This window comes from Lampetra fluviatilis, chromosome 7 (genome assembly GCF_964198595.1).
Source record: "Lampetra fluviatilis chromosome 7, kcLamFluv1.1, whole genome shotgun sequence".
NCBI lineage: Eukaryota > Metazoa > Chordata > Hyperoartia > Petromyzontiformes > Petromyzontidae > Lampetra > Lampetra fluviatilis.
In genome coordinates, this window is record NC_136281.1 from 9,390,657 (window position 1) to 9,417,345 (window position 26,689).

General features: G+C 42.2%; 1 protein-coding gene across 4 annotated transcripts; it reads right to left on the reverse strand.

Moving 5' to 3' along the window:
• Window positions 1-1,223: 1,223 nt before the first annotated feature.
• On the reverse strand, window positions 1,224-25,337 carry TATDN3 (TatD DNase domain containing 3). 4 transcript variants are annotated; one of them, XM_078858425.1, is made up of 10 exons: window positions 25,039-25,337; window positions 16,775-16,807; window positions 16,246-16,319; window positions 14,738-14,819; window positions 12,887-12,949; window positions 8,812-8,921; window positions 6,823-6,878; window positions 6,126-6,238; window positions 4,393-4,470; window positions 1,224-3,653 (listed from the first exon to the last, which is right to left on the reverse strand). In XM_078858425.1, exons 1-10 carry the CDS (start codon window positions 25,090-25,092, stop codon window positions 3,507-3,509), a joined length of 810 nt encoding a protein of 269 aa, XP_078714551.1. In that variant the 5' UTR covers window positions 25,093-25,337; the 3' UTR covers window positions 1,224-3,506. The 4 variants fall into 4 exon arrangements, 3 of the variants coding, with proteins under 3 accessions (XP_078714551.1, XP_078714550.1, XP_078714552.1); XM_078858424.1 differs by having other exon boundaries at window positions 4,393-4,473; XR_013637064.1 differs by having other exon boundaries at window positions 3,593-3,653; window positions 4,053-4,473.
• Between the last annotated feature and the right edge of the window lie 1,352 nt (window positions 25,338-26,689).

Below are 26,689 nucleotides of genomic sequence, written 5' to 3' on the forward strand. Positions count from 1 at the left end.
CAAGTGCTCCAGTGAATAAAGCCATTTGGCTGCAGCCACGAGGGGGCGAGCTGGAGGTTTTCAGCTTTCCCCGCAGTCCACACGTGACATGAGCTAATGTGATTTGCTTGGCTTTTTGCGGGGGGGGGCTCAGAAAAGAAAGAGCGATTTTTTAAAATATCTATCTAAATTTCACGCAAAAATTAAGCCGCAACCCGTTTTTATGTTTGTATTATTAGAACTGAATTGGGCATGACGTAGCCCATCCTTCATTAGACCTACAATTAATAATAAAAACCAGACGCTTGTTAGGAAGGTACAGTGGAATAATTTATTCACTCATGGCTTGCATGTCAAAGTGGACTCATCATCATTTAAATTAATACACGCTGCCTTCCAATCTTGGGAAAACAAAGCCTGTGACCTGGCATATCGTAATAAAACCGCGTATCTAGGAACGCCCGTTAATACTCTATTTTTAGCAGTCCTTCATTGGGATCTTTGGTCAATCTTGGGCAATTCTCGAGAAAGACGACAAGCAACAGCGATCTTGCAAAAAAGTATTGACTTTGTTTTGTACGCTCACAGCACATATAAATTTTTAATATCGCATTATGAATAATAATTGCTGTAACAGAAGTATTGAAATACGTTTGTGGACTTGTTTTACGATAGTGTGCTGGGGTTTGTAACAGCAACGGTTGAATAACGTGTCAATTTACAAAGGTAGCAATGAGTAAAGTGCGATGGTACAGTATTTATAGTGTGTGTGTCCTTTGGACAGGCACAGCCTATTAAAATTTTGGTTGTTAAAAGTTAGGTGTGCAACACTCATAATGACTTGTTAGGTTTCGGATACAGGAACACCTTGCACTTGAGTCTGGTTATGAGGGATTAGAGCATGGACGAATGTCAAAGCAGAGCCTTTATTTAGCTTGCACATTTATTTTGGCCGCCGAAAAATGTACATGAAAATAACTACAGTGAATATAAAAAGGTGCATGCAAATAACTACAGTAACTATATAACACATGCGTTATAACACATTCCTGCGGAGGGAGCTGGTAGGAACGTTGGGTTGCTCGGTCAATGGCCAGGGTCAACAGCGGCGTGGTGTATTCCGCAAATATGGCCGACTGTGAGGGCGGGCACAAGCCGGCGTGAGTAGGTCAAACGTTGAGTTTTATAAGGGCACCACGGGGTGACCAGCCCCTCCCCACCCAGCCCCACCATCCCCACGCTTGGCTACGTACGGTGCAAAAGAAGTTCAACATACACACACATTGGCTGACATGCACGATCAAGTCATGTGTCGACACGAAGGGGTTCGTTGTGGGTTAGGTAATTAAATAAAACATGCCACATGAAATGAACGACTTGAGGTTATCAAAAGGTTTATTTAGAATGTACATACATGGTCTTAAGACGAAAAAGACTGTCTAGATTGCATCACACCTACTTCCTACAATAATACACATACAATTGGAAATCCAAGTTTACAAAATACAAGTATTGTAGTTTGGGAGTTTTTAATAATGCAAAGTGGGCGCCTCCAGCATACGCTATCAGCTTTTCGTATCTTAAACTTCTTTTGTAAAGTACGTAGCCAACTGCGTTAATCGTAACACCAAAAGCACACGCTGCTCTGTGCTATATGCCTAATTCACGACTCTTTCTTGATGACACAAAACGTAGTGAACACAGACGTTGACACAGGAAATAGTGAACAAGTTGGCGTATAGCACAGAGCAGTTTATGTTCATAGTGAAAAAGCTGACGGCAGACACTGGAGGTAGCTCGTACATTGCGTTATTTTGCATAGTTATATACTCCCACTCATTGTTTTATCAGTGATGATTTCAAACTACTTGTGTATTATTTTAAGAAACACATGTAATGAAACCTAAAGCATCGTTTTATGAATACCCTGTTCATATAAATACATGGTAATGTGCACACGGGACAAATTTTGCTCATATTAGGTACCACTTTGCAGCCGTATTTATAGCGTGCTTATATAATTTCCTGTTACTTCCATGTCATCAGCAAATATAAGATGGTTAATATTTATATCAAATAATATTTTTAGCTTTTTCTACAACCCAATTTTTCCCCAAAAAATCTGAAGTCAATGCGAAATTACTTTGGCGAAAGCAGCTCCTCGTGTGACTACTCCGTTGATGTGTACTCTGTTACTTTCTGTATCATATCTCAGTGCATGTGTTAAATGCTTTGAAAAGACATTTATTTTATGCTTTGATTTGTCGCAGCCTGAAGGACTGTCAGTTTTAACCGAGTCAAATGCATTTTCATAGTCTACAAATCTGTCAGACGACGCAATTGGATACTACACCAGAGGACGTACACTTGGAACAGTTGCTGAACTGTCGGGCTGTAGTGGTGCACGCTTATAATCCAGCCATGTATGTATGTATGTTAAACTTCTTTCACACCGTATGCAGCCAACCGTGCTCATCGGAGCCATGGAGGCGAAGGTTTGTGGATCAAGGCGTCGTAACCTGGCTTGCCAGAAGGCAGTTCACATGTGGACTCTGCACCTTCTGTCTGTACGGGATAGAGCGTTTCCCCCTCACGCGCGTGGGTTTTCTCTGGGTGCTCCGGTTTCCTCCCACATGTAAACACTCATTAATTGGTCGATAACAGCTTGGGCATCGCGTGGCTGCCTTCTTTCTTGTCTGTGGATCCTGACACTTAAAAGAGTAAATGGATTGTTAAGTCATGTTGCCTGTTAGGAAACATGGGCTTGGAGATCACACATCATTGGAAGGGATTTTGGCCAATGGTTAGCAGTAACTACGAAGGGAAGGACCAAATATACATGGGCCACGGACATGGAGCGATGAAATCAGCTCATGTGCAGGCACTAGGTGGCTTGTTATATTGCAGGACCATGAATATGCAGTGGATAAATGATAGGGGATGAAAATAAATGCATGTAACATGATTTGCAAAATGTTCCCACTCACTGGTGGAGAAATAAGGACTCTGCAAGTGCATCATTGGCACTGCATACAGTATTACGTGAAAATTACATGCAAAAAAACTGGCACATGATCATGCTGTAGTATGAACAGACATGCCAATTTCATTGTGTAACCGTGACAGTTTGCACCACTCTCATTAAAAGGAAATTCTGCTCTGCTAATTATAATTCTGGAGTAATCAACCTGATGGTCACGAAATAACATGTAAATATATTGTGTGTACAAAACATCGCTCAATGTATTTGTAAGTTAATGTTTCAAACACACTAATGATATGCACAAGTAATGAAGCAATCGTTACTGAAGCGCAGTTTAACTGGGATGACCATGTTTTTCACATTGTCCGACTTCAGGCTTCCAAAACAACTTAATCGATATTCTCAACTAACCAGTGGCCGAAGAAATGTCAGTGGTCACAGAAAGGGGGATAAAAATACACATTGAAAGCACGCTCGAAAAAATATCAAGAGTTGGCTGCTGTTTTACAGTGTGTCTTTTTCTAGGGAGTGGTGTGTTTTGTAACTAACAGAGCTTAATGTAACGTGTAAGTTTTGGAAAAAGCCTCAGTGCATTGGCAGTGGTGACCTGTGCCACATGCTCCACCGATACACCCTTTACCCTCGCCACGTACTCGCAGGACACCACAATATTGCTGGGTTCATTTCTTGTCTGCAAAATATGAAAGTGACAGTACAGTCGCAATGCGTCATTCATTCTTTTACATATATATAAAATGGAAATTCGTGATTATGTGTGTCTGTTCAAAATGTTTAGCGTACTTCCCGACATGCAACAAACTTGAAATTTGCCATGTGGGTACTTTCCAGACTGTACACCATACAAAAATTATAAAAATAGACTTTTGTATTTTTTTGGGGGTGGGGGGGACGCAATAATTCATATATTTTGCACGGCAAGTGAGCTGAGGTCAAATCTGTCATGTGACCCGTATGCGAAAGCGTAACAGAGTGTGCCTGCTGATGTTATGCGTGTATGTGTACCTATGGACGCGCGTGCGTGTGTGTGGGGGGAGCGGTAGTGTAGTGGTTAGCGCGCTGCGCTACGAACCCGGCGACCCGAGTTCGATTCCCGCTCACGGCCACCACCGGTGATGATTATTTGAACCAGTCCTGGGCCTCCCCTAGGTCGACTCAGCCTCAAACGAGTAACTGGTGTGGTGTGTGAACATCACCACTGGGGAGACATCACCACTGGGGAGACATCACCACTGGGGAGACATCACCACTGGGGAGACAAAGGCGGCCAGGCCTGGTGAATCCAAGTCCCAGGCGAAGCCGGGTAGTAAAGCGAGTCGTTTAATATAGCACACTAAATTTTTCCACAACCCTCATTAAAATTAAAGCGCTTGCCATTTCCATTGTGAACGGAGGTGTTTTTGCTGATATACCTGTTTGACAGGCCCAAGGGCCGGGGAGTCTGTCTCCAGCACCAGGTACTCCAGAGGCAACTGCTTCACGAGTTTCTCCTTCTTGAGAGAAACAAAACTCACGTTAGCTCCAGATAGATGGGCAGCTCATTATATCGATTAATATTATACAGTGCCTTGTCAATCCCCTGCCGGATGAGGGTCTGTCCACATCAAGTCGATCATGAGGGTTGTTTGACCACACTTTAGCTCAATGCGGAGCTCCAAATGGGAAATGTATTCAACAAAACATAATCAATTCTAGATTTGAAGCTTTCGTGACTGCAAGGATTCATACTCTTTGTTTTTTTTCGGTAAAGTCACGTAGGTAGAAAATAAAATAAAATAAATAAAAACAACTAAATTAAATCGTTACAGTTTCACCTGAAGACGGAAGCTTGTGTTGCCTCCGAAACGTCTTGATTTAATTTAGTTTTCATTTATTTTATTTTATTTTTTACCTACGTGACTTTATCGAAAAAACCAAAGAGTATAATACATAATCAGTTTCTGTTGCTTTATGGCATGAGCAACACATACTGGCCTGGGTTTGCAATAACAAATTAGATAAATATCTTAGCTTATTTTAATTAAATGTATGCCTTGGCTGAGTAACTTTGCATTCACCAAAAATGATTTTTTTCTATGCTGTGGCCATTAGACTTCACTTACCGTACTGCGATGTATGTGCTTTTTACAGTCTTATCCTGATTATAACTGTGATTGGACCCCATCACGTGGTGTATTTAAACCTAAAATGTATTCACTGCCTCCTGAACGCATTTATTTAGCAAAACGTAAATGATAACGTAGTGTTAACCTGTTCGCGAGTAGGATTTGTTTTTTTTTGGATGAAAACATTTCTATCCCTCCTGTTAAATTTCCAAATGACCATTATTCACGATACTAATTTGAATTAAAAGGTGAACTGGAATTAAAAATAATATCTTTATCAGAGGAACTCAATTGGTTACTTTTTCTTGTCACAATTATATCCTGCTTGTAGTTTAGACATTCTGTTAAACTTAGTACATTTGGAGCTCTCATAGTGAGCACATCCATCGCCTTATGTTACAGAAGAGTCTGCAAAAGGAGACATCAAATTGTTTCTGACAGCTCAAGAAACCCCTTTATTCACATCAGGGAGAAAACTCTTCCCACCTGCTCTGCTACAGAGTATTCTTTATTGCATGGAAGTGAAACAAATATTTAAAATGTTCATAACTGGCAATTTAACAAAATTAAGTGAAAACACAATTGTAAAAACTGTTTTTTTTGTGTGTACAGGAATTAAACTATTTTAGTGTACCAGGTAAAGCCCACTGAGCTATTAGCTCGTTTTCAAAGATGACCTGGCCACACATAATAGCTCACCGATGTTGCTTACATCACACGCGGGAATGTATAGCAGTAGCCAAATGATCTAAATGCATGTTTCTAAATATGACGGGCAAAACTGGATGAACTTATATATATACATAAAAAAAAATCCACATGACCACAGGAAAAGAATATGCAAACTCCAAATATACAGGCATCGTCAGGGTCAGAATCAAAGCCAAGACCCGTGTACCAGGCAAGGGATACAGTTTAGAAACTATTTGGATTACCGGCAGCTGAAACCTGAATTCAAACCCAGTATCTCAGCAGTGCCAGCTCCGTGTCTGACCTCTGAGTCAGCCGACCGCCTGTTTGGAAAATCCACTTCAACAAACCTGTTCACTGCGGACGATGGAAGGCGGAATGGAGAAGAAGTATCCAGCCTGAACGCCCTCCATTGCCACAGAAGGCCTCCCATCAAAGGCATGCAGCAACACATTCTGGGCTCCTGGATCATGTGAGCAAAGCACAGACAGTCCCGGTGATTAACCGATACTTAACCACTCTATACAAGATTTCTGACCGGGTGACTCCGCAATAGAGCAGCTTGCGATCGAAAGGTTACGAGTTCAAATCCGGGTTGGGGATTGACACAGTCCACCAAACCTCCAAGGTTGATTAAATTAGTGCCACTTCATGGGGAAGTAAACAGCTGATGTCATATTGGTAGACTAGATGTCATCATAGGAATGTGGAATTTCCACCATTGGCTGAGGACTTTAAACAGGAGATGAACACTGTCTCAATGCGCATTTCAGCAAGAAATTATTGTGACCTGTACAATATTTAACAGGCATTTAATCATATGAAAATAACATAGGCAAAGCAAAAATAAGTTACTGATGACTATTGCAATAAAGTAATATATAAAGGGGCCAAGTTACATTTTGAACTTTCTCTCAATGTAAGGATACTCAACTGGGCAGTTATTTTTTAAGTAATTTGAACATTTCTTTAAAAAGTGTGCTATCTATAAGTTTATTCTTTGTAAAAATGCTATCTCAATTTGAATGTCACTTGTTATTTCCGAACCTTGCTCTTTGAGAAGTTGAATAGTTGGTCTACCAGCGGACCTCGAGTGCACATTCCTGCAGAACAAACACCACCATGCAAGATCCTACATCAGTTGAATCAAACCAAGCAAGCTCATTGGGTGATCACGCAACTATGTGCATTTAAGTCAAATCTAGCAACTTTTTTTGGAACAAGGGCACTACGCAGACTCTGGAGCGATTCCAGGTGTGCATTAATGATCATGTATCAATCTACGATATTTAATAGCCGGCCAATTGTCTAGTGACATGATTCCACGTATATAAAGGATCCTGCATACATTTTCGATGTGTGATATCCAGTAATACCCGATCTACGCCCTCCCGTGTTACGTACTTTTGTTATAACGTACTCAACTGAGTGATACCCAATCCGTGTTTACGTACTTTGGTACCTCGGCGGCATAATGTACTCGAGATTAACGAACTTTACCATGAACATCCAAATGGTTTACGCTGCAAAGTGACAATCATCCAGCAGATGGCTCCCAAGCGCAGTTAATTTGATGTCTACACGTACTCTCTTAAGTTTTCACCCACATACTACATTTATGGCGACTATGCACATATAAGTGTAAAAATGTGTATATGATAAGCTAATAATACCTCTAGTATAATATACAAGGTAATATATCTTAATATATCAATAATATACACTTATTTTTCACACTGATGGTTGTACAGCACAAGCAGTCCAATATTTATGAACGCACCGACTTACAAACACCCGTGCTTACGAACCAGCTTCCATGAAATACAAAAAATAAGTAATGTTGAACATTTTTTTCTTTAAACACGCTTTAATGAAATGTGCCCTACTAGCAATGGAAGAACTCCACGACTCCAGGAAGTGGCCCCGAAGCTTGCCATAACGTAAGGGGACCGTGGCCATTTACAGCCACCGTCAGTTGAGTGTGGACAATTAGAGCCAAGCCGAAACATAACATGTAATTTTTTTTTTAAATATGTCTTTTTTAATGATAGAATATAGTATTGTCATCAGTATAACATAAGTATACCAAGTTTGCAGTCGATACCACATTGGGAAGTGGGTACAAATTTAGTTAGAAGATTTGAGGACACAACAGCAGAGTTAATAAAAAGCGTGTAAAAGAAGAAATACTTAAAACGCGAACTGCCAATTGCAAACTGAACTGTTTTAAGAGGAGCGATCCTCCGCGAGATGTAACGAGTGGACCTAGCGCTGGGAGTGTTTGTGTGCACGCATGGACAAAGGTGGCCGGGAGGTGGTGCTGCCCATCCATCCTCTCGTGTACCGTTCCGGCCTTCATAGGTGCTTGCTGACAGCACTTGCCCCAACAGCCTGTTAAGGCTACAAAGGGGATCTTTGTCTTTATGTGGGGAGCAGTGGCGTAGCGGTCAGCGCGCTGCACTACAAAAGCGGTGACCCGAGTTCGATTCTTGCTCACGGACAAGACCAGTGCCTTGGTGTGGTGTGTAAACATCACCACCGGGGACACAAAGGCGGCCGGGCGTGGTGTTGGCCACCCACCCCCTCGTGTGCTGAACCAGCCTTCATAAGTGTCACTCACAGCACTTGCCCCCTTAGTCTGTTAAGGCTACACGGGGGGATCGTTGTTGTTTGTCGTCTGTGTGTGTGTGTGCGCGTGCCCCGTGTGTGTGCAATTGCGGTGAATCATTGCCCCACTTCCGACTACAAACTAGCAGCAGGACTGTGCTATTTTTTTTATGTTACTTTATATTTACTGTAGTATTTTTTTTTACAGTGTTACATGCAAATGTACAATATCTCGTCTCAATGATGAGTTTGACAATGCTTCCCTTTTTGGTGACCCATATCGAGACATCGAGTGGACTCTCCAAAACCCATTTGGCAACCTAGCGCGCCCTAAAAGAAGTTGGCAACACTTGGCCGCATTCGATGTGGGCCATGTGGGCTTGGGCAGAGAGCGGAGAGGGTTTTGTTGGTCGTTGCCAAGACACTCACAGGGGCAGGTCAAGCCGTAGGGCGAGCGCCACCTGGCGAGAAAGCACCTCCCTCTGGCCCTGCTTGTCCTGCTCCGTCTTGGCCACACGGGGGCTGAAGTCCAGCCCCACCTGCAAGCAGAGGTCGCAAACGGGTTTTGATTCCTTACCCGTACCCGGCCGCACCAGGGTCGCAACCGGGTACCCGGCTACCCGTACCCGGCCGGGTACGAGTAGCCGGGTATCGGGTAGGGTACGGGTATCGGGTACCCGGTTGCGACCTCTGCCTGCAAGCAACGCAAGAGCCCCCTCTGGTGGTTCGCGCACAACTCGGGCAACGTGGACATTTATAAAGGTTGAGGATTCTTAGAAAGACTCAACGAAGTGAATGGAAGCAGGGCAGCAGCAAGGGAGGAGGGGGGTGGGGTGGGGGGAAACTAGATTCGAAGCTTTCGTGACTGCAGGAATTACTCTTTGGTTCTTTCGGTAAATTCACCGAGAAAATCAAATCAAATAATAGGATACGACGTTTCGGTTGCAACACAAGCAACCATCATCAGGTAAGAATGAATAAAACACAAACACGGGAACAGCATAGGCAGACACATGCAGAGAGAGACACACACAAGGACACACATGCAGAGAGAGACACATTGTGTGTGTTGCAAAGCAAGCAACCATCATCAGGTAAGAATGAATGATAAAACACAGACACGGGACCAGCATAGGCAGACATGCAGAGAGAGACACATTGTGTGTCCCCTACGGGAACAGCATAGGCAGACATGCAGAGAGAGACACATTGTGTCCCTCTCTGCATGTCTGCCTATGCTGGTCCCGTGTCTGTGTTTATTCATTCATTCTTACCTGATGATGGTTGCTTGTTTTGCAACCGAAACGTCGTATTCTATTATTATTATTTGATTGTATACGTGACAGTTTTCCCTGGGCCTCAGATCTGAGGGGATCCACAAAAATGGCCGAGGGGGGCTTCAGAAAGAGCCCAAAGAACTTCACACGGAGGACCTCATCTGTAATTTTTCCCCGGGGTCCCAAAACACGTTTTGGTGGCCTTGCATGGAAGATAACATTTGCTGTTAATAATATCCACTCATAGTCGCTGGCTGTTTTGCCAGTTTTGTATAATTGACGTTGGCATTTCTGATTTTGAGAAATGCTCTTTTAAAAGTTACTCTTCCTTTGCGACGTTTCGCCTCCAACATTGGAGGCATCTTCAGGAAGTACTGCTTGTCAGAGCATTTCTCATTGATCGATCCATAAAAAACAACATCAATTAATGAATGATATTGTTCTGCGGATGAGACTTACTTGATTGTGCTTCAACTAATTTGTTTGAAACACCAACATTTAAATGCCAGTACTGTGGTGACACACTCCCACAATGGTTGTAAGAAAATCCCCCAACACGCAATGCATACAAGTATTCACAAACGCACAAGAATAAGTAAATACATTAAAACATTTAACCACGATGCTCTAGATATGACAATCACTGCAGTGTGTTGTCATGGTACTGTTAGACTAGAATATGCTGAATACACTATTGTGGATGTGTGAATCTTATGCGCAGGAGTTCCCTATCCACGGTATCGCACTCGATTATTGGTGCAAATAAATAGCAGTGATAACACCCATGACGAAGGTTAGACATGTCACAGTAGCTTGACCTTTGAGACATTCCATTGTCTCTGTCATAAGCTTTCACTGACAGAGCTGCAATAAAAAGGTGGCAATGTGCAGTTACATACGTCATAGCAAAGGGTGTGCAAACGATGCCATATATTTTATTGTTTTTAAATATCAGCGTGGTTGGTTTACAACTCAAATGTGTCATGGGAAGATGTGCTACGTTGGCAACACTGTTTTTAAAGTAGGTATTTGCCAGGGAGGGTTTTCAGTGCTTCCAAGTATAATGTTTTCATTATAATAAGATGAAAACTTTTCAATTACTATTGTTAGAAAAACTAAGACCCGTTTTGGTGGCCTTTGTAGTAATAGCCTTTTAGAAATTAAACTGTAATTTCACAACTTTTCCTTCATTGATGGCCTTTAAAGTTTAAAACCAGATGAGAGTCTGTTCCAATCAATCACCTCTTAATCAAGGGAAACCTTGCTCAAACCAAGTACCACTATGTCCATGTCACATGTGATGAAAGGTCAATGGTATAATTGTACAAAAGTAAAAAAAAATGCCCATGGGAACATTAAGCATAACACAAATATATTAACCTTTACATATAACTTAGCATTTCAGTAATATATATTTTAATTAGGTATATGGTATAGTTAAAATACTTTTTAAATGTAAAAGATATACAATGTTATTCCATGTACAAGTGGCATTACGGTAGCAAGAGGAGTGTCCAAACTTCATATGAACACATGGGACATAACCGAGGGATTTTGAGGAGCCTCTTAGATTGCAAAGGTGTCCATGACAAATTAATAATGTAGATGAGTTGGGGATAATTTCTTAGTAAACTACTTACAGAAATCTTCTTGGTTCTTTCGGTAAAGTCACGTAGAAGGGAAATAATAAAATAATAAAAATAAAACATAATAAAATAATATGATTTTATAATATTATTTTATTATGTTTTATTTTTATAATAAAAAAATAAATAATATGATTTTATAATATTATTTTATTATGTTTAAATTTTATTATTTTATTATTTCCCTTCTACGTGACTTTACCGAAAGAAGCAAGAAGATGAATCCCTGCAGTCACGAAAGCTTTAAATCGATACTTACAGAAAACTCAATTCCAGTACAGAACTCTCTGAGTAATAGCACAATGCACAGAATTGAGGGAAGCAATTGTGCAAGTAGTGGAGTTCGATTCCTGGCCACAGATAACATCGGTGGCAAGTTGGATCTGAACTGGTCCTAGGCTCCCCTTCACCAAGTTTTACTGACGAGTGTGGTGAAATCTTCCCGAAACAACTCTCACGATTGGCACAGTGTGGGAAGGCCTTCATCTAGCAGTGGATTGACAAAGGGCTGTACATTTTATTTCGTGGGAAGTGGTGAGCTTGGAAGTATGTATCAATAACCAATAGATATAGGTATCTCCATTATTTTTTATCCAGAAAGAAAATCAGGCAACTCATAATAATACATTAACAATAATACATCTAAACAACAACGTGATGTGTCCGATACGTCCCAAAACAGTCATGTCGCACACTGCTGTTTAATGGTCTTCCATACGGACAGCTTCATAAATTGTCGTGTAATAAAATACAAACTAGAGCATTCTAAATTTAGCCACCTTATCGTGATAAATGTAGCCTTGTCTAATGATGTATATTCCTCTATAATCCTTACCCATTACCTTTGATGACGTGTCAAGCCCTGACGCCTACTTAAAGGCCTACTCTAACTTTCCAACGTGCAGTACACAATAAAAGACACAGCTTGTGCATTACCAGCTCTTAGCATTGTTTTCACATATTGGTTTTGGCTATGCTCGGCTTTCTGCACTACCCACACGTTATTTTGAAATGTATTCAAGGTAGCCTTTTACAAAATCAAATCTCCATTAACTTTTTTTCCTCCATTTTATATGCATAATTTTATGGACAAACCTCTTAGGACTGCATTTTTAGAAACCATTAGATTAGATACAATGACAACGGTCATTTGTAATGTGGTCAGCCTTGTATTCTAACCTATTTAGTTACAATACAGATCTGCTAAGATGAATTAAATGTACATTACCAGGAAAGTCTGCATATGTAATTCCGGCATTATCAATCCTATTGTTGTACTTTTTTAATTCACGATCGCAACTTATTCACATCGGGAAAAGTGTACATTGCTGTACTTGCACTCCCTTATAATGGTGTCGAAAAAACAATTTGGCACGTTTCAAAACGTATTCACATCACAGGTGTTACCGTAAACTATTCCCCACACACTGAAAACCACACGAAATGTGTGATCATTGAACAATGAGTCGTGTTTCCACCGACAGCTACACGAGTCCAATTCATGTGAGAGTGTTGCCACCGAGGCACGATTCTTAAAAAGCATAATTTGTCAGAAAAAAAGAAAAAAAGGCACAGACCCACCTCTCCCACAGCCATCAAGCGCTCGCACTGCTGCTCTATCACTGGCTGGGCAGACATCAGGTCCTAGCGGAGAAACAAAACAGTCATCTCATCATAACCTCAAGCCTCGTGGCCCATCGCACTCTCACTGATCACAGCTGCATTAACCATTATTGTAGGTTTCGCAGGTGTATGTTTTCATAGCTCCTTGTAATCCAAGTGTGTGTACATACGTATGTTGAATATCTTTTGCACCCTATGTAGCCAACCATGCTAATCGAAGGTGTGGGGGAAGGGCAATAAACTGAATACAAAAAAGCATTTCTAAAGAAATTTGTTTTTAATCTAGAGTGTGGTTCTCCACGGGTCAGGCCTGCGGTTTGAGAAATGATTCTCTCGAGTTTTCATCACGCACTACTGTGGACATCGCCCTTTGTCCCTCCAATGCTGGATGAAGGTCTACCCACCGCCTTTCAGGAGATGCCCTCAGATGTGCGTGGTGAAAGCTCAAGAGAAGAAATGCTTAACACGCAGCCCAACCCGGGAAACTACACTCAATTATTGAAATATTTGTGGAGTCTACACCAGCGCTTTTAAGGCTTCTTCATTGTTGGCAATGGATTTTCTGTTTGCACTCAGTCACATATTCACTTTAAGATGATTTGTGTTCATGTTTTTGTTTTTTGTTTGGTGCGGTTGCACCAGATTCAAGAGCCGAATGGCTCACAGGGCTATACCTAATAAATGAACTTGAACTTGATAAGTGGTGAGCAGCATCAGAATAAAACTCCAGCAAGCCTAAACTATGGCTAGATTAACCAGTGTCTACAAATGCCCATAGCCTGTAGCCTATTGGCCCAAGGAATGCGGTAAAGTTAGCAGGCACGTGCGAAAGGGCCCATAAAATGTGCATAGACATCCGGTAAAATATATTCTTTATCTGGGAATGTTGCCGAATAAACTATAGGCTAGTTAAATATAAATATGAAATCACTGTCTATCAGTTTTATACTTTCTCCCTGAAGGAAGCCCTCTGCCACAATACCATGAACAAACCCGCTTGTGACGTACACTAACATGATTTCCAGACAGTTTATTTAGATTGTGTGCTCGGCTGTATCACGTGATAGTCAAACGAGTTATTTCCTCCTCGGTACTCATCTGTTTACAGCCATGAGCTAGTGATTAGAAATTCCACATTCCTACGAAGGAGACGTATTTCTCGCATCACATGACAATAAGTCACAAAAGTACGAATGTAGTTTGAACTTTTAAAGTTTGTAGAGTTACCGGATTTCAACATGCTATAAAAATAGAGTGATGCGCATCAATTCAAGTTTTAAAAATAAGACAACTTTAAAGGGAAGAAGGACGGCATGGCTATGCTGAATTCCAGTGCAACAGGGAGCAATGTAACAATTTGTCAGCGGCTGCGTTTTTTTCGTGACGCAAATGTACAAAGGGATTTTTTACCGCCCTTTGTCAATCCACTGCTGGATTAAGGCATCCCCACGTCTTTCAGTCGTGGGGACTGCTTGCCCACACTTCACCATGCTGGTCAATGCAAAGTTAGTGTCTAGGAGACTCGCTACCGGTTTAGATATCACTCAGTAGCTGATGTTAGTGGTGGACTGGATTCGAAATCAGGTCACCAAATTTTAATTTCCACTTTGATAAGCCACTTCGTCGAGCTATCATTTGTGGCCAGGTCGCTTCTGAAGCTCAGTGGGCCTTACCTGCTAAAACAAAAAGTTAAGTTTAGTATTTATAGCGCAGCTCGCTATAACCACTGCTCTCCCCACCCGGTACAAAGGTTAACGTCCGTTAATGTGAGCCGGGTGTGGCTGTGGACTGCGAGACCCCTGTGGGTACCTCCAGGGTGGCGCTGCGTGGTTGGCAGGGAGATCCCTGCACCGGGTGAACGCCCAGGCAGGGCAACACAAAACCAGGGAACCTGCAGCACACCACACACCACGGCCATTATGGTATTGCCCTCTTGGTAATACCAACAAGGCCGAGTCTGCTGATTCGGTTTCAGCTTCATTTATTACGTATAACCCTGTGAGCCATGCGGCTCTTGACTCGGGTGCAACCGCAACAAAACAAAACCATGAACAAGAAACATCTTAAAGTGACTATACGCAACAGAAAAAAATCCTGGATGAGACCCAGAAGGTCGAAACCGCTCCAGAGTTTGCTTGCTTACACAAATGCTGCTTGATAAGATTGGTCTGGAAAGCCAAAAGGCCAGTGGACTAAAGCATATTTTTAATTATATGTGGAGACACACAGAAGGGTCTCCACTTGATGATATTGTCATGTACATGTGCAAGTCTTTTTGTGAATGTGCTGTGGATGATGGGCCTCTCCATGCTGTTCAGGTTGATTGACCATACATCACCATGCTGGTTGGTGAAGGCGAGGCGTGCGCATACGTGGGAGCATAGTACAGTACAACATTTGATTACGCTCCAATGTCTTGTGGTGTCCATAATGTAGCCTCACAGCCTTTTACACCTGCTGTATGCATGGTGGTCAGCCATCCAATCATTGTCAAGGCTCAAACCAACTTGGATTCCAAGATCGGGCGATGCATGAACATTTCTTATTCCTCTTTAAAGCGTTCCCTATCAGAGTATATCTTGTAACACAGCATGTCATATAACGTGCATTCAATGACGGTCAGATTTGTCACTCATACTCACTCTATATGGCGTCTGCTTGTTGCGTTCATGATTGTAACAGTGCTCGACTTTGGTACATCCACGTAAATGATGTATCACTGTTGCTACCAACGGAGAAAGTTGTTTGCTAGCCACATTGCACAGCGTCAAATGATTGAAATGATTCAGTGCTAACATACATGGGCTGCAGCCAGGACTGTCGCAATGGGGTGTGACGATGTGCTTCTGAGCAATGTGACTGTGACCTTTTGGCATTCAAAATTGTAACGTGATTTTTTACTGGCAATACAAAATTCCTTTTTACCGTGAAAACTGTATAATACAACATGATATAAGTTGGGTGATGTAATCAAGTGTGAGCAGTTTACTTTATTATAGCTTGGGGAGGCCTTCATCGAGCAGTAGACTGATCATGGCTGATGATTATATTCTGAATTTTGTTTAAATCAGACACCACCAACTTCTTACCACAAAATATAACACCATACTACTATTCATATTGTTCAATCAATTTGATACTGCCAAAAAGGTCCAATAGATACCACACTACCATTTAGCCAGACACGTTAGACCAACAACGCATGTATATTTGAGATGCCGATTACATGATAGTATGTTAAAAAAAGCCATCACACGCACACACACATACACACTCGTGTAATTTTTCTTGGTCTCTCTCTCGATTGCACCACGTACCGTTCAGACAACTCCAAGATCCTTGCAAACTCTCCATGGTGCTCCGCAACAGACACAAGTGCCACCAGCCCTGCCTGGACACCCCGGTGTCAATACGAGATTTTGTCACATGGCAGAACATCCAGAACATGGGAGTTCTGATCCCAAGAAGAGAACTTCCTTCAGCTTTAATAGTCATGTACACGGCAAACTGAATACAGCTGTAATGGCTGGTGGACTTTTAATAATTAAGGGCTGTTTGCGCTTGTATCTTGTAACTGGACGTGTAATGTATTGTTTGGCAAGCCCATTTCTCCACATTCCCGGCATACAAGCATTATCAGTCAAGCGATGTTTACACAGATGCCTAGCAACGTAGACCTCGCTGCAAAACGCGACATTCCAGGAATCGTTAGGGATTGTATCTTGACATTTCAGGATTGCTTTTTCATCCCGCAGACACAAGCGGTCTTTTGATCTATGCTTTTATTACTTGGGGTTATGCCTCGTAAGGGATGTGGCTTTAACGATGCATGCTCACTCAACCTACCTTCTTTGCTTTCTCGATTACTTCTGCGATGTCCTGTTTCAACAAACACACGCAGTTGGCAAAAGCACAGATGATAAATTGCATTAATAACGCGCAATTCATCCGCACAATAGAGACAATGATATTCCCGGACAACAAACAAAATAACAAAAAAATTACGGCATGACTCGTAACCAAGAACACCTGCAGCCATTCTCGATCCCACCAAGAAATTTCAGTCATGGCGAGTTGTGTGTTTTTTATTTACCATACTCCACGCTGGAAGATGTTCTCCTTATATTCCACAAGGTGGCGGCCACAACCAAAATGGCACGAAAATCCCAAACCCCCTTCCCACCCCCAAAACCCGTTGCCTTGAGTGACTGGCTCCCGAAGGCCACTCAACAAATTGTGTGGCCTTCTTTAGCTCAATGCACAATTCAATGTCCAAGGCAGACCTGCCACATCTCGTTCCCAACGCAACGAGACAAATATCGTGCTCGTTTCACACCAAAATTGCCCGTGCTGATGCTTGTTTGCGTACACCCTGTCTGGGTTTACACTCAGTAGGGGAGAGAAAGAATTCATATTTAAATCAAAGTGTATTTACTCGTATGGTAAGGAACTTTTTACGGATATTTTTTTCTGATTATAGCCGTCTGTAATTAAATGGAATCCATCATACGTAATTTGTAACATACTGTATTTACAAAGTATAGTATTGTAAATGTGTTCATTGCTACCAGATGCATTTTTTTCAAAAATCGTATAACGGCCATGTACATTTTAACTGTCTGATAGATTTTACACATTTTAAACGAAAATTTACGATTAAGTCCAAGAAGTGAATTGGAACCCTGGTAAATGAATTCGGTTCATGCTATTTTTATTTTTGCACGTAAGGCCCACTAAGCTATACAGCTCTTTTTCAGAAGCGACCTGGCCACAAATGATAGCTCAACGAAGTGGCTTATCATCAAGTGGAAATTTATAGCAGCCAAATACTCTAAACGCATGTTTCTAAATGTGGAGAGAAAAGCCGGAGGACCCGGAGAAAAATCCACGCGACTACGGGGAGAACATGCAAACTCCATATATACAGGCGTCAGGATCGGGATTGAATCCACAACCTCCTGTATACCAGGCACTGGAGTTAACATTTCACCACCGTGGCGCTACACATGACCGCTTCCATTCAATTAGAGTCAATTATAATCATGAAACTATTCTAAAACAAATGATCGTATATTACGCCGGTGGTATCTGTTAAAGAGAAACAATTCTATACTCGATACCGATACATTACTCAACCTGTAGGATTTTTTTATTCAACTAAGCTTCACCAACTGCACTAACCAGAAAAGTGAAGTATGGTCCAACAACACTCAAAGACTGACAATGTGCTGACATGCCTTCACCCAGCAGTGGATTAACAAAGGGCTGTAAAATATTACTTTGAAGAAATGACAATGGACAGAAAACAGAACGCATCATACATTATCTTTCAACATGGTGCATTGTACACTCTCGTGACACAATCATCGATGTAGCGCAGGGGTGATTCACACTCGTAATTTGTTTTTATTCCATAAAAAAACGCAATATTACAAGAGCAGCAATGCGCATGAATACGAGTCACGAAGCAGTCATCAAAGAGGATCATGCTGCTCATAGGCCGTATTTTTGCCGGCCGCTATGTAGCAAATTTGGTGGGGCGGCGTGCAACCCAGCATCGGATGTGTGGGTGGATAATGTTCTATTACTCGGCAGAGCCATTTCTACATTTTCTCATGGGAAACCCGGTGCTTCCCGTTGTTGCGTCGTGCGTTCTGGGGGTAGAGTCCCAGCACTGAGCTCCGTGCCACTCCGGGAGGGGCACCACACGCGCTTGTGGCGCAACGGCAGCGTGATAGTCCACGATGCAGACGTGTGGCTCGGAGTGTGACCCCAGATAACCGGCGCCCCCCCCCCCTCTTTGAAGTTTCGTAAACATCCACCTCCTCTTTTCACTTCATAAATAGCAACCGGGCAATTTAGCAATTGAGTGACGTGGAAGCATATATATATGTTTTTTTATCTTTTGCGCCAAACAGTTGTGGAGAGTACAAGGAAAAAAAATCGTGCGGAACTGAAATAATTTATTCTCATGGAACAGCCGTCACGAATGAACCTACTTGCTCGGCTGTATTTTGTGTCACTTTCGAATGAAAATGGTGTGCGTTCACAGGCCTCTTCAAATGCAGTGTATTGATGAAATGGTAAAATTTTCAGACAATCTATGCCTGTAGACAATAAATTATGGAAGTATTCATATGACAAATCGAAACATTGACAGCCAGTTCACTTTCGGGACGCTGGTCACAGTTAAGGACACTACCACTGACTCAGTGCTGGTCTAATTGAATGCTTCTCACGCCTATTTGTACCCTGACTCTAACGTTTATATCTTTCCTTTGACAGTATGCTATCTATACGCTCTCATTCCAGTCGTGATTGGCTCTCATTTCGATTACTGTGCCGCTGTCACTTCTAAAAAAGAGCATCTCTGCAACAAGTGTGTATACAGTTACACTTTCCGCCGCTCCCCTCTCTCGCCACTCTACCCCCGGCCACCCAGTTCCTGGCTCCAGAATCCAATGCCTTCTGCCGAAGCTCCCCAGGCCTCTTCTTGGTTCTTTCGGTAAAGTCACGTAGAAGGGAAGTAATAAAATAATAAAAACAAAACATAATAAAATAATTCTCACGACGTTTCGGCCACAACGCAAGCAGCCGTCCTCAGGTGAAGAGGACGGCTGCTTGCGTTGTGGCCGAAACGTCGTGAGAATTATATTATTATGTTTTGTTTTTATTATTTTATTACTTCCCTTCTACGTGACTTTACCGAAAGAACCAAGAAGATGAATCCCTGCAGTCACGAAAGCTTTAAATCGAAACTCCCCAGGCCTATTTTGCTGATTGGGAGGTCGCTCATTCTGCTCCGCTGCCCCTATTATCTGGAACTCCCTTGCCCCAGCCATTAGTGCTGTCGGCTCCCTGTCCCTGTTTAAGTTGAAGCTCAAAAGCTTCCTCTTCTCCTCTGCCTATAACTGTCTTGATAATTGGTTTTTTACCCTTCTATCTGGCATCAAAACTGACATCTTTTTAGAAGGAGTGCGCCTTTTGGCGTCATCTGGTCCAACCCATGTGAGACTAGGCTCTAAGGAAAGCTGTCTCGGGTGTGGACCAATCAACTTCAAGGACAGTGCACATTATCAGAGTTATGTGTTTTGTTTGTATTATGACTGCAGGTATTGCGGTCTATGCAAACATGACTCCTTGTAAAAAGGTGTCAGTTTTGTTGCCAGATAGAAGGGTAAAAAAAAATTATCATATTTTTACTGGCAAATGAGGTTCCCATAGTGTAACTGTCTTGTGCTAATAAAATAAATATCCCCCACTAGATAAATAGCAATTGTACATTAGAAAAAAAAATTGTTAAAATAATACACGTTACATAACACACATGTATACGTAACAGCACAAATCCAGTTCGTGGACCCACTTTTCGAGCAAGCGAGAACGCTCTCAAGTGACTATGAACTTAGGCCATGTGAGGTTAGATAACATTAAATAATCTATCCCACTAGAATAAAACTTCAGCATGTGTTGATCCACTCCCATCCTCCCATCGATTTAATACATTGTCATGATCTTTCAAAGCTATAAGACTCAGATATGGATTATTTTAGCCCAGATGCAAAATTCGCAAATATTTTCACATTAATCGATGAATCGAAAGACACATCAGCCAAACGCCCGGTACCGCATTAATCCACGTCAAGCTGTTGCAAGTTCAACAGTTGCAACAGAAAGTCTGCAATACCCAGGCCACCCAGCTTCTGCGTCTGAAACAAAGGTCAATCCAATAGATCACTGCAAGACACCGTCTCTTCCCCTTGGCTTTACGAAAAAAGCTCCAACCCAAAACCGCGGTCAACGTTGGTAAAGCCGTGAGCAGCAGCATATGCCGGCAGCACCGCTACCAACGCCGAATGTGGCGAATGTGAACGGCAATTGGAAAGTTCCTTACTTGCCCCACACCCCACGCAAGCTGTGGCCTCCCACACAGTTTCAGAACCTTTCCATTCCAGAAGACACTTTCACAACAATGCCGGGAAGATAGATAGGGTCAACCATCGGTAAAAAAAAAGCGTGGAAATGGCATGGTATTTGTTGTGCCATGTTAAGGCAGCAGACTGAAACAATTGATTTACATATACGTACGTGTTTACGCAGGGATGCAGTGTTAAATACTCATGAAAATATTCAAGCACGTCAATGGATTATTTAACCAAATGTCAATGACTTTTGTGTCCACACTTAAAAACAAGTAATTTGACTACAAGCGCGGTGTTTACATACTTTGGGACAAATGTCAAACTGTGTGTTGGGATAATGGACACAGTATAACACAGTGATCATGATTATCGTTGCCTTTATATATCCAACAATTACAACAGCACTCGGGGTGTATACAAGACTGTTACGTTTTTTGTAACAACCCTAATCTGAATGCTAACCGTAGACACGCATGTGGAATTCCACGTGGCTAGAGTCTTACACACGACTGCCTCTTCCATTTCCCCACCACCTCGCCGCCTCCTTGATGCCTAATTAATCCCATTGGGTGATGGTGGGGAATAATTTCAGATCAATGATGATAGCTGCCATCTCTTTGTTGTTGTTGTTGTTTAAACATCGCACTCGTGTTGGGGGTGGTTGGGGTAATTGGGAGGCTGCTGTTCCCCGCGGCCCGTCTGTGCTCGCCTGGTATTGCGTGTATGGTTACGGGTGATAGATTTAGTTTTTGCCATGATGATGCATTTAATTACAAGAACGTTGGCACTCGCGTGCGTTCACGCCTTAAGCAACGCGCAGGGCAGCACGTAGGCAGTGACACTGCGGCGGACGATGATATTTCAGCCCAGAGATGGGTGCCCAACGAAAATGTTTAGCTCTGTCCAGTAAGCCACCAGAAAGTTTAGGGGGCTATGGCAATTCAAACCCCATCACCATCTTGTGTCGATTTTGTTATGAACGTGCAAAAGGGAGTTTGTGTGTGTGTAGAGAGATGAAAATGGTACTGTATAGGAAAGAGGAGTTGTCTCTTCATTTTGTTATGTTCTCAACAACGTTGACGCTCAATGATCATTGTGTGGTTCCAATAACAAGTGTCATTAGCATGATTTCAATTCTATAATACAACTAACGACAATTTATCACGGTCGTTTGTCCCTTCACTGCTGGATGACAAGTTTCATTTATTAGGTATAGCCCTGTGAGCCATGCGGCTCTGAAGTTGGGTGCAACCGCAACAAACAAAATATGAACACAGAACATCTCAAAGCGACGACGCGCAACAGAAACATCCTGGAATAAACCAGCAAATCTTCCAAAAAAAAAACGAATTAAAACGCTGTGTGCAAAGATCACGTGAAAACATCAGGAATGTGGGTTGTTCCACCCTACATTCACCACGCTGGTCAGTGCAAGTTGTACAGGACTGATTCATATATCACTTCCCACTGATGTTAGCCATGGCCGGGAATCGAACTGAGGTTGCCGGGAATCATAGAACAGTGATTGAACCACTGCGCATCACAAATTATAATGTGAATTGTAAGAGTGTGTATTTTTCGGGTGCAATGTATACTGCATAACAAGGTTAATAGCAACTCATGTGTCTGTACCATGAGAGCCAATGTCGTAATGCACAACTGATCGTGACATTCAGATTAGTTTTTGTAATATTCCCGAAACCAGAAGTTTGCACCAAGCGATAAACCTCTCTATGGCTGCAATTGCTGTTGGCATATAATGTATTCAAATCTTGGGGACCGCTTTTAGTTTAACACGTAAGCTTTTGTGACCAATAGTATTCATAATAACGTTTATTGGGGTTAGATTGCATCAATGTAAATGTGTCGTAAACCGACCCCTACCCAACAGAGCCAATGTGTCAGGTTTGTCACATGAACAAAACGTGCCAATTAGTTACTTCAGCACACCTGTGTTGGAGAGCAAACCCACATTTACAATTTAAGTATGCCAGTTTGCTGATTACAACCACCATTATTAGGCAACACCAGAATGGTGTACAAGTCTTCCTGTTTTCGGTCTTAAATAGAGTAAGGTAATGCCATCACTGTACGCCTACAAGTGCAAAGGGGACAGGGGGTTAATTTGTCCATTACAATGTCAATTTGCAAGTATGCAGAACATGTCACCAGTTGCGTAAATCACAATTAATCAATATACTGGCATGAATAGCCATGCAATGAACGGTGTTTATGTTGTGTGCAGGAACTGGAGTGTGCATGTTGGTGTGTTTTTGTGTTTTGTGCAGGGAACATTTAATTCTATGTTTTTGTGTTAATTTCAGTGTATTGTTGTGTGCATGCCACGTGGTGTGGGATGTATTATGAAAAGTAAGGATGTTGTGTGCATGGCACGTGGTGCGTGTTGTGTGTAATAAGATACTAAATGTGTAGTGGTGTTATTTCTATTACAACTATGTTAATTTCAAATAAGGTGCATTAACTATTCTGTTGCTGTTATTACTTAGTCTTCTTCTACTTTGTATGGCTGATGTAGATGCAGAGCAACAACTACATTTATGTGGCAGAGCCCATTGTACTCTGGGTCATATTGTATTATGGCAAACCGATGTGGTTTTGACTTTATGGTTTGTCAAAGATTCACAAACTTGGTGTCCCATTAAGATCCATAGTGCGTACAATAAGCTCTGCCACATATAAATGAGCACAATATGTAGCAAAACAAAGACAGCCCCACATTGGCAATACCGCTTCCATTCGTTAAAAACTAACATCATAGCACGTTTGGTTATGTACGGTGCGAAAGAAGTTCGACATACATACATCTTCTGAATATAAGTAAAGATATTAAACGTAACCTCAAAGATATTCCGAAAACAACTCGACACATTCGTCAACAACACTTTCGCCTTAAATGGAAAAAATATATAATCGTTGACGTTTCAGGGAAATTGTCCTTCACAGTAGAGAGAGTTCAGTGATGGATGAAGTGAACAATAGCGGTTGGAGACTGCACTTTACTCCATGGGGCCTGATGAGAGCCCAATTGTTAACATGTTTTCTGATGAGATCTCAATTGTTAACATGTTTTCTGATGAGCAGTTTTTAAATTGGCGTAGATGAATGATCCACTCTCTCTCTCTCTCGCTGGCCTCTCTGTATGCTATGAAGGGCCATTGCTCGAAATTTCGCCAATTATATTTCTCCCTTTTTTAGGTCAGTGTTATTGACGGTGTTGAGGGGGTTTTGTTGTGTTTTTGCACCACCGCCAACGCAAGAAATTATTTGGCATCACCAAATAATTTCTTGCCGTTTCAGACAGCTCGTGTAAACATCCTACTCGAACGAGCGGTAACCATCTCCGTTTGCGGCTCTAAGTCAATGGTGGTAATTGCACATTTCTATGGCAGTGACCAAAACCTAACGATATGACCTTCAACACGGAGGCTTTCGCGACCAATATCATCCATGCTTTTTGGGGGTTAGATCGCGTAAATATTAATGTGTCGTTTAACCCGCCACCACCCGATACAGCCACTTAGTAAGGTTTGTCACGTAAACAGAACATCCCAATGTGTTACTAGTACAGCACAGTGGTGTGTTGGAAAGCAAATCCACAACATTTACAATCTGAGTTTGCTCTCCAACACACCGGTGTGCTGCACGAGTAACGAATTGGCACGTTCTGTTTACGTGACAAACATTACTAATTGGCTGCCGGGTGGTAGCGGGTTTAACGACACATTTATACGTACGCGATCTAAACCAAAACAACCTATATTATGGATAAGACATTTGTTAACCAGATCGCTCTTGAAAATGAGACATCTGCGAGTCTCCATGGGCTCCTGCATGGCTCTAAATTAAAGTCAGCGATCTCTCCGAAGCACTGAAGACTTCCTGCATGTACCATTGGAACCTCATTTGCCAGTAACAAAATATGAGAATTGTTTTTTTACCCTTTTATCTGGCAACAAAACTGACACCTTTGTTTCCCTGCAAGTAGTTACCTTACAACAGTTTATCTGCCGCTTTAGGATGGATGACCGAGTCGAACCACCGAGCATGAATTCAAACTCACGCAGTTCCATAATGCGCTCCGGAATACGAACCAGCAGTGCATCGAGACGTCTCTGTGCATCACCTGAATCTCGTGTGTGGCAGGCAATCGTGGGACACAACACTCACGGCATCAAAATCCTCCGCAGTCATGTGGCAATGGCAGTCGACAAGTGCCGGCATGATAGCACGGGTGTGCGTTTAACGCAGGTGTTTGTATACAATGCGATCACTATTCGAATGCGAAGTGTTACTACAGCGGCCTTGTTGTTGTTGATGACAGCGACTCAACTAACTCCACGTGTCGCCACATGCCGCGTGGGCTGTATCCGCTCCGGGTGAAAACATCGAATTTTGCGCCCCAGCTCAAAGTTTCCGCTCAGCAGTTTTCGTTCCGGCTTGACCTCAGTGGGCCTTCGTCAAGCATGTCTTTGCTGACACAAATCACACTCGCAGCCTTGAAGATCTATCATCTTCAATGTCGGGAGGGGTCGTGGTTAAAGAGGCGCTGTCACATTCATACTGATGTTGAAGCGTGTACACGTGCGTGTGCCAGCCGGCAATGAGCATGCTGAAGTAGATCCATAACAAACCTGGGGGCACATTCAACCTTTATTTGTATAAACTGTGTTTTCATCACAGTAAGATGTCATTTGTCACCACACAAAATAATTTAAGATACAATGCCCCACCTAAGCATCATGGGATTGTCACTCAGCTGGTAATTTCAAGACAATGATGGCCTTCACAACAAAGTGACCTTCATCCTCAGCTTTAATAAACCTCTTTGGAGCACGTCACCCCTTCAGCCAGTTGAACAGCTATCTGTTTTGATTGTGCTAATATCAAATGGACGACTATGCATTCACCCTAATTAAAACAATCATCAACCCACAGGGAATGATTCGGACACATGTGGAGGGTGGCATCGGAGGGTGCGTGAAGATAGTTAGGGACAAGGATGTCAGAATGAGCAGACCTGGCAGAAGGTCGTACTCATTACACATAAAGTGCATTTTCACAAATGAACCACAATACCTTGCTGATCTCGTTAAGGAGTATAAACCATCAAGCGAACTCCGGTCATCCTTGCAGCGACTTTAGGATAACCATCGAACAAAGACGGTCACTGCATCGCGAGCTTTCAGATGCACTTTGCGACCGTCTGGAATGCTCTTCTTTCCGATATTCGGAAGCCACTAGAGCTATGCGCTTTTAAATATAGACTGAAAATAATTTATTGAGTAGTTTTTGTATTTAGTTTGTTGTCCTTCCCCGCACCTCCAATTATGACAGTTGGCTAAATACGGTGTGAAAGAAGTTCAACATACATAACAATGAACTGTAAGAACTGTAAGACTGGAGTTTGTAATGTCCCATCTTTAAGGTTTTCACAAGGGTCTTCTTGCACTGATGTTTGAGCTGATCCTTTTTAAGTAGCGTTTCACATGTTCGGAAGAAACCGCAATATATTGAGAAACCCCACAAACATTCAAAGATCCGGAGATATTGTTTTATGGATCTACTTGCTATACTGCATATGCTTGTCTCCTCGCAGTCCCAGTGGGTTTTAGAGTTTCACAAATACCGTATGCAATTCACCAAACCATGCCTCCAAAGTGCTCCATTGCAGGCATGTACCACCCCACACTCAGCATGTATTTGTATGGATGCTCATACATCATGCATATGGCAGTGGTTGCTAACCTTTCTGGACCCCGCCAGACCACTGTTGTTCCTCAAAAACTGTTCGTGGACCACCATTCAGTAAAAAACTATT

What these genes read in the sequence shown, in the direction of transcription:
- TATDN3 (XM_078858424.1), bottom strand. Translation starts at nt 25,092, where the DNA reads ATGCCGGCACTTGTCGACTGCCATTGCCACATGACTGCGGAGGATTTT. An exon ending in GCTTGATGGCTGTGGGAGAG is followed by an intron (nt 8,922 to 12,886) that starts GTGGGTCTGTGC and finishes CTCTGCTTGCAG; the next exon opens with GTGGGGCTGGACTTCAGCCC. An exon ending in TCAACTTCTCAAAGAGCAAG is followed by an intron (nt 6,239 to 6,822) that starts GTTCGGAAATAA and finishes CACATGATCCAG; the next exon opens with GAGCCCAGAATGTGTTGCTG.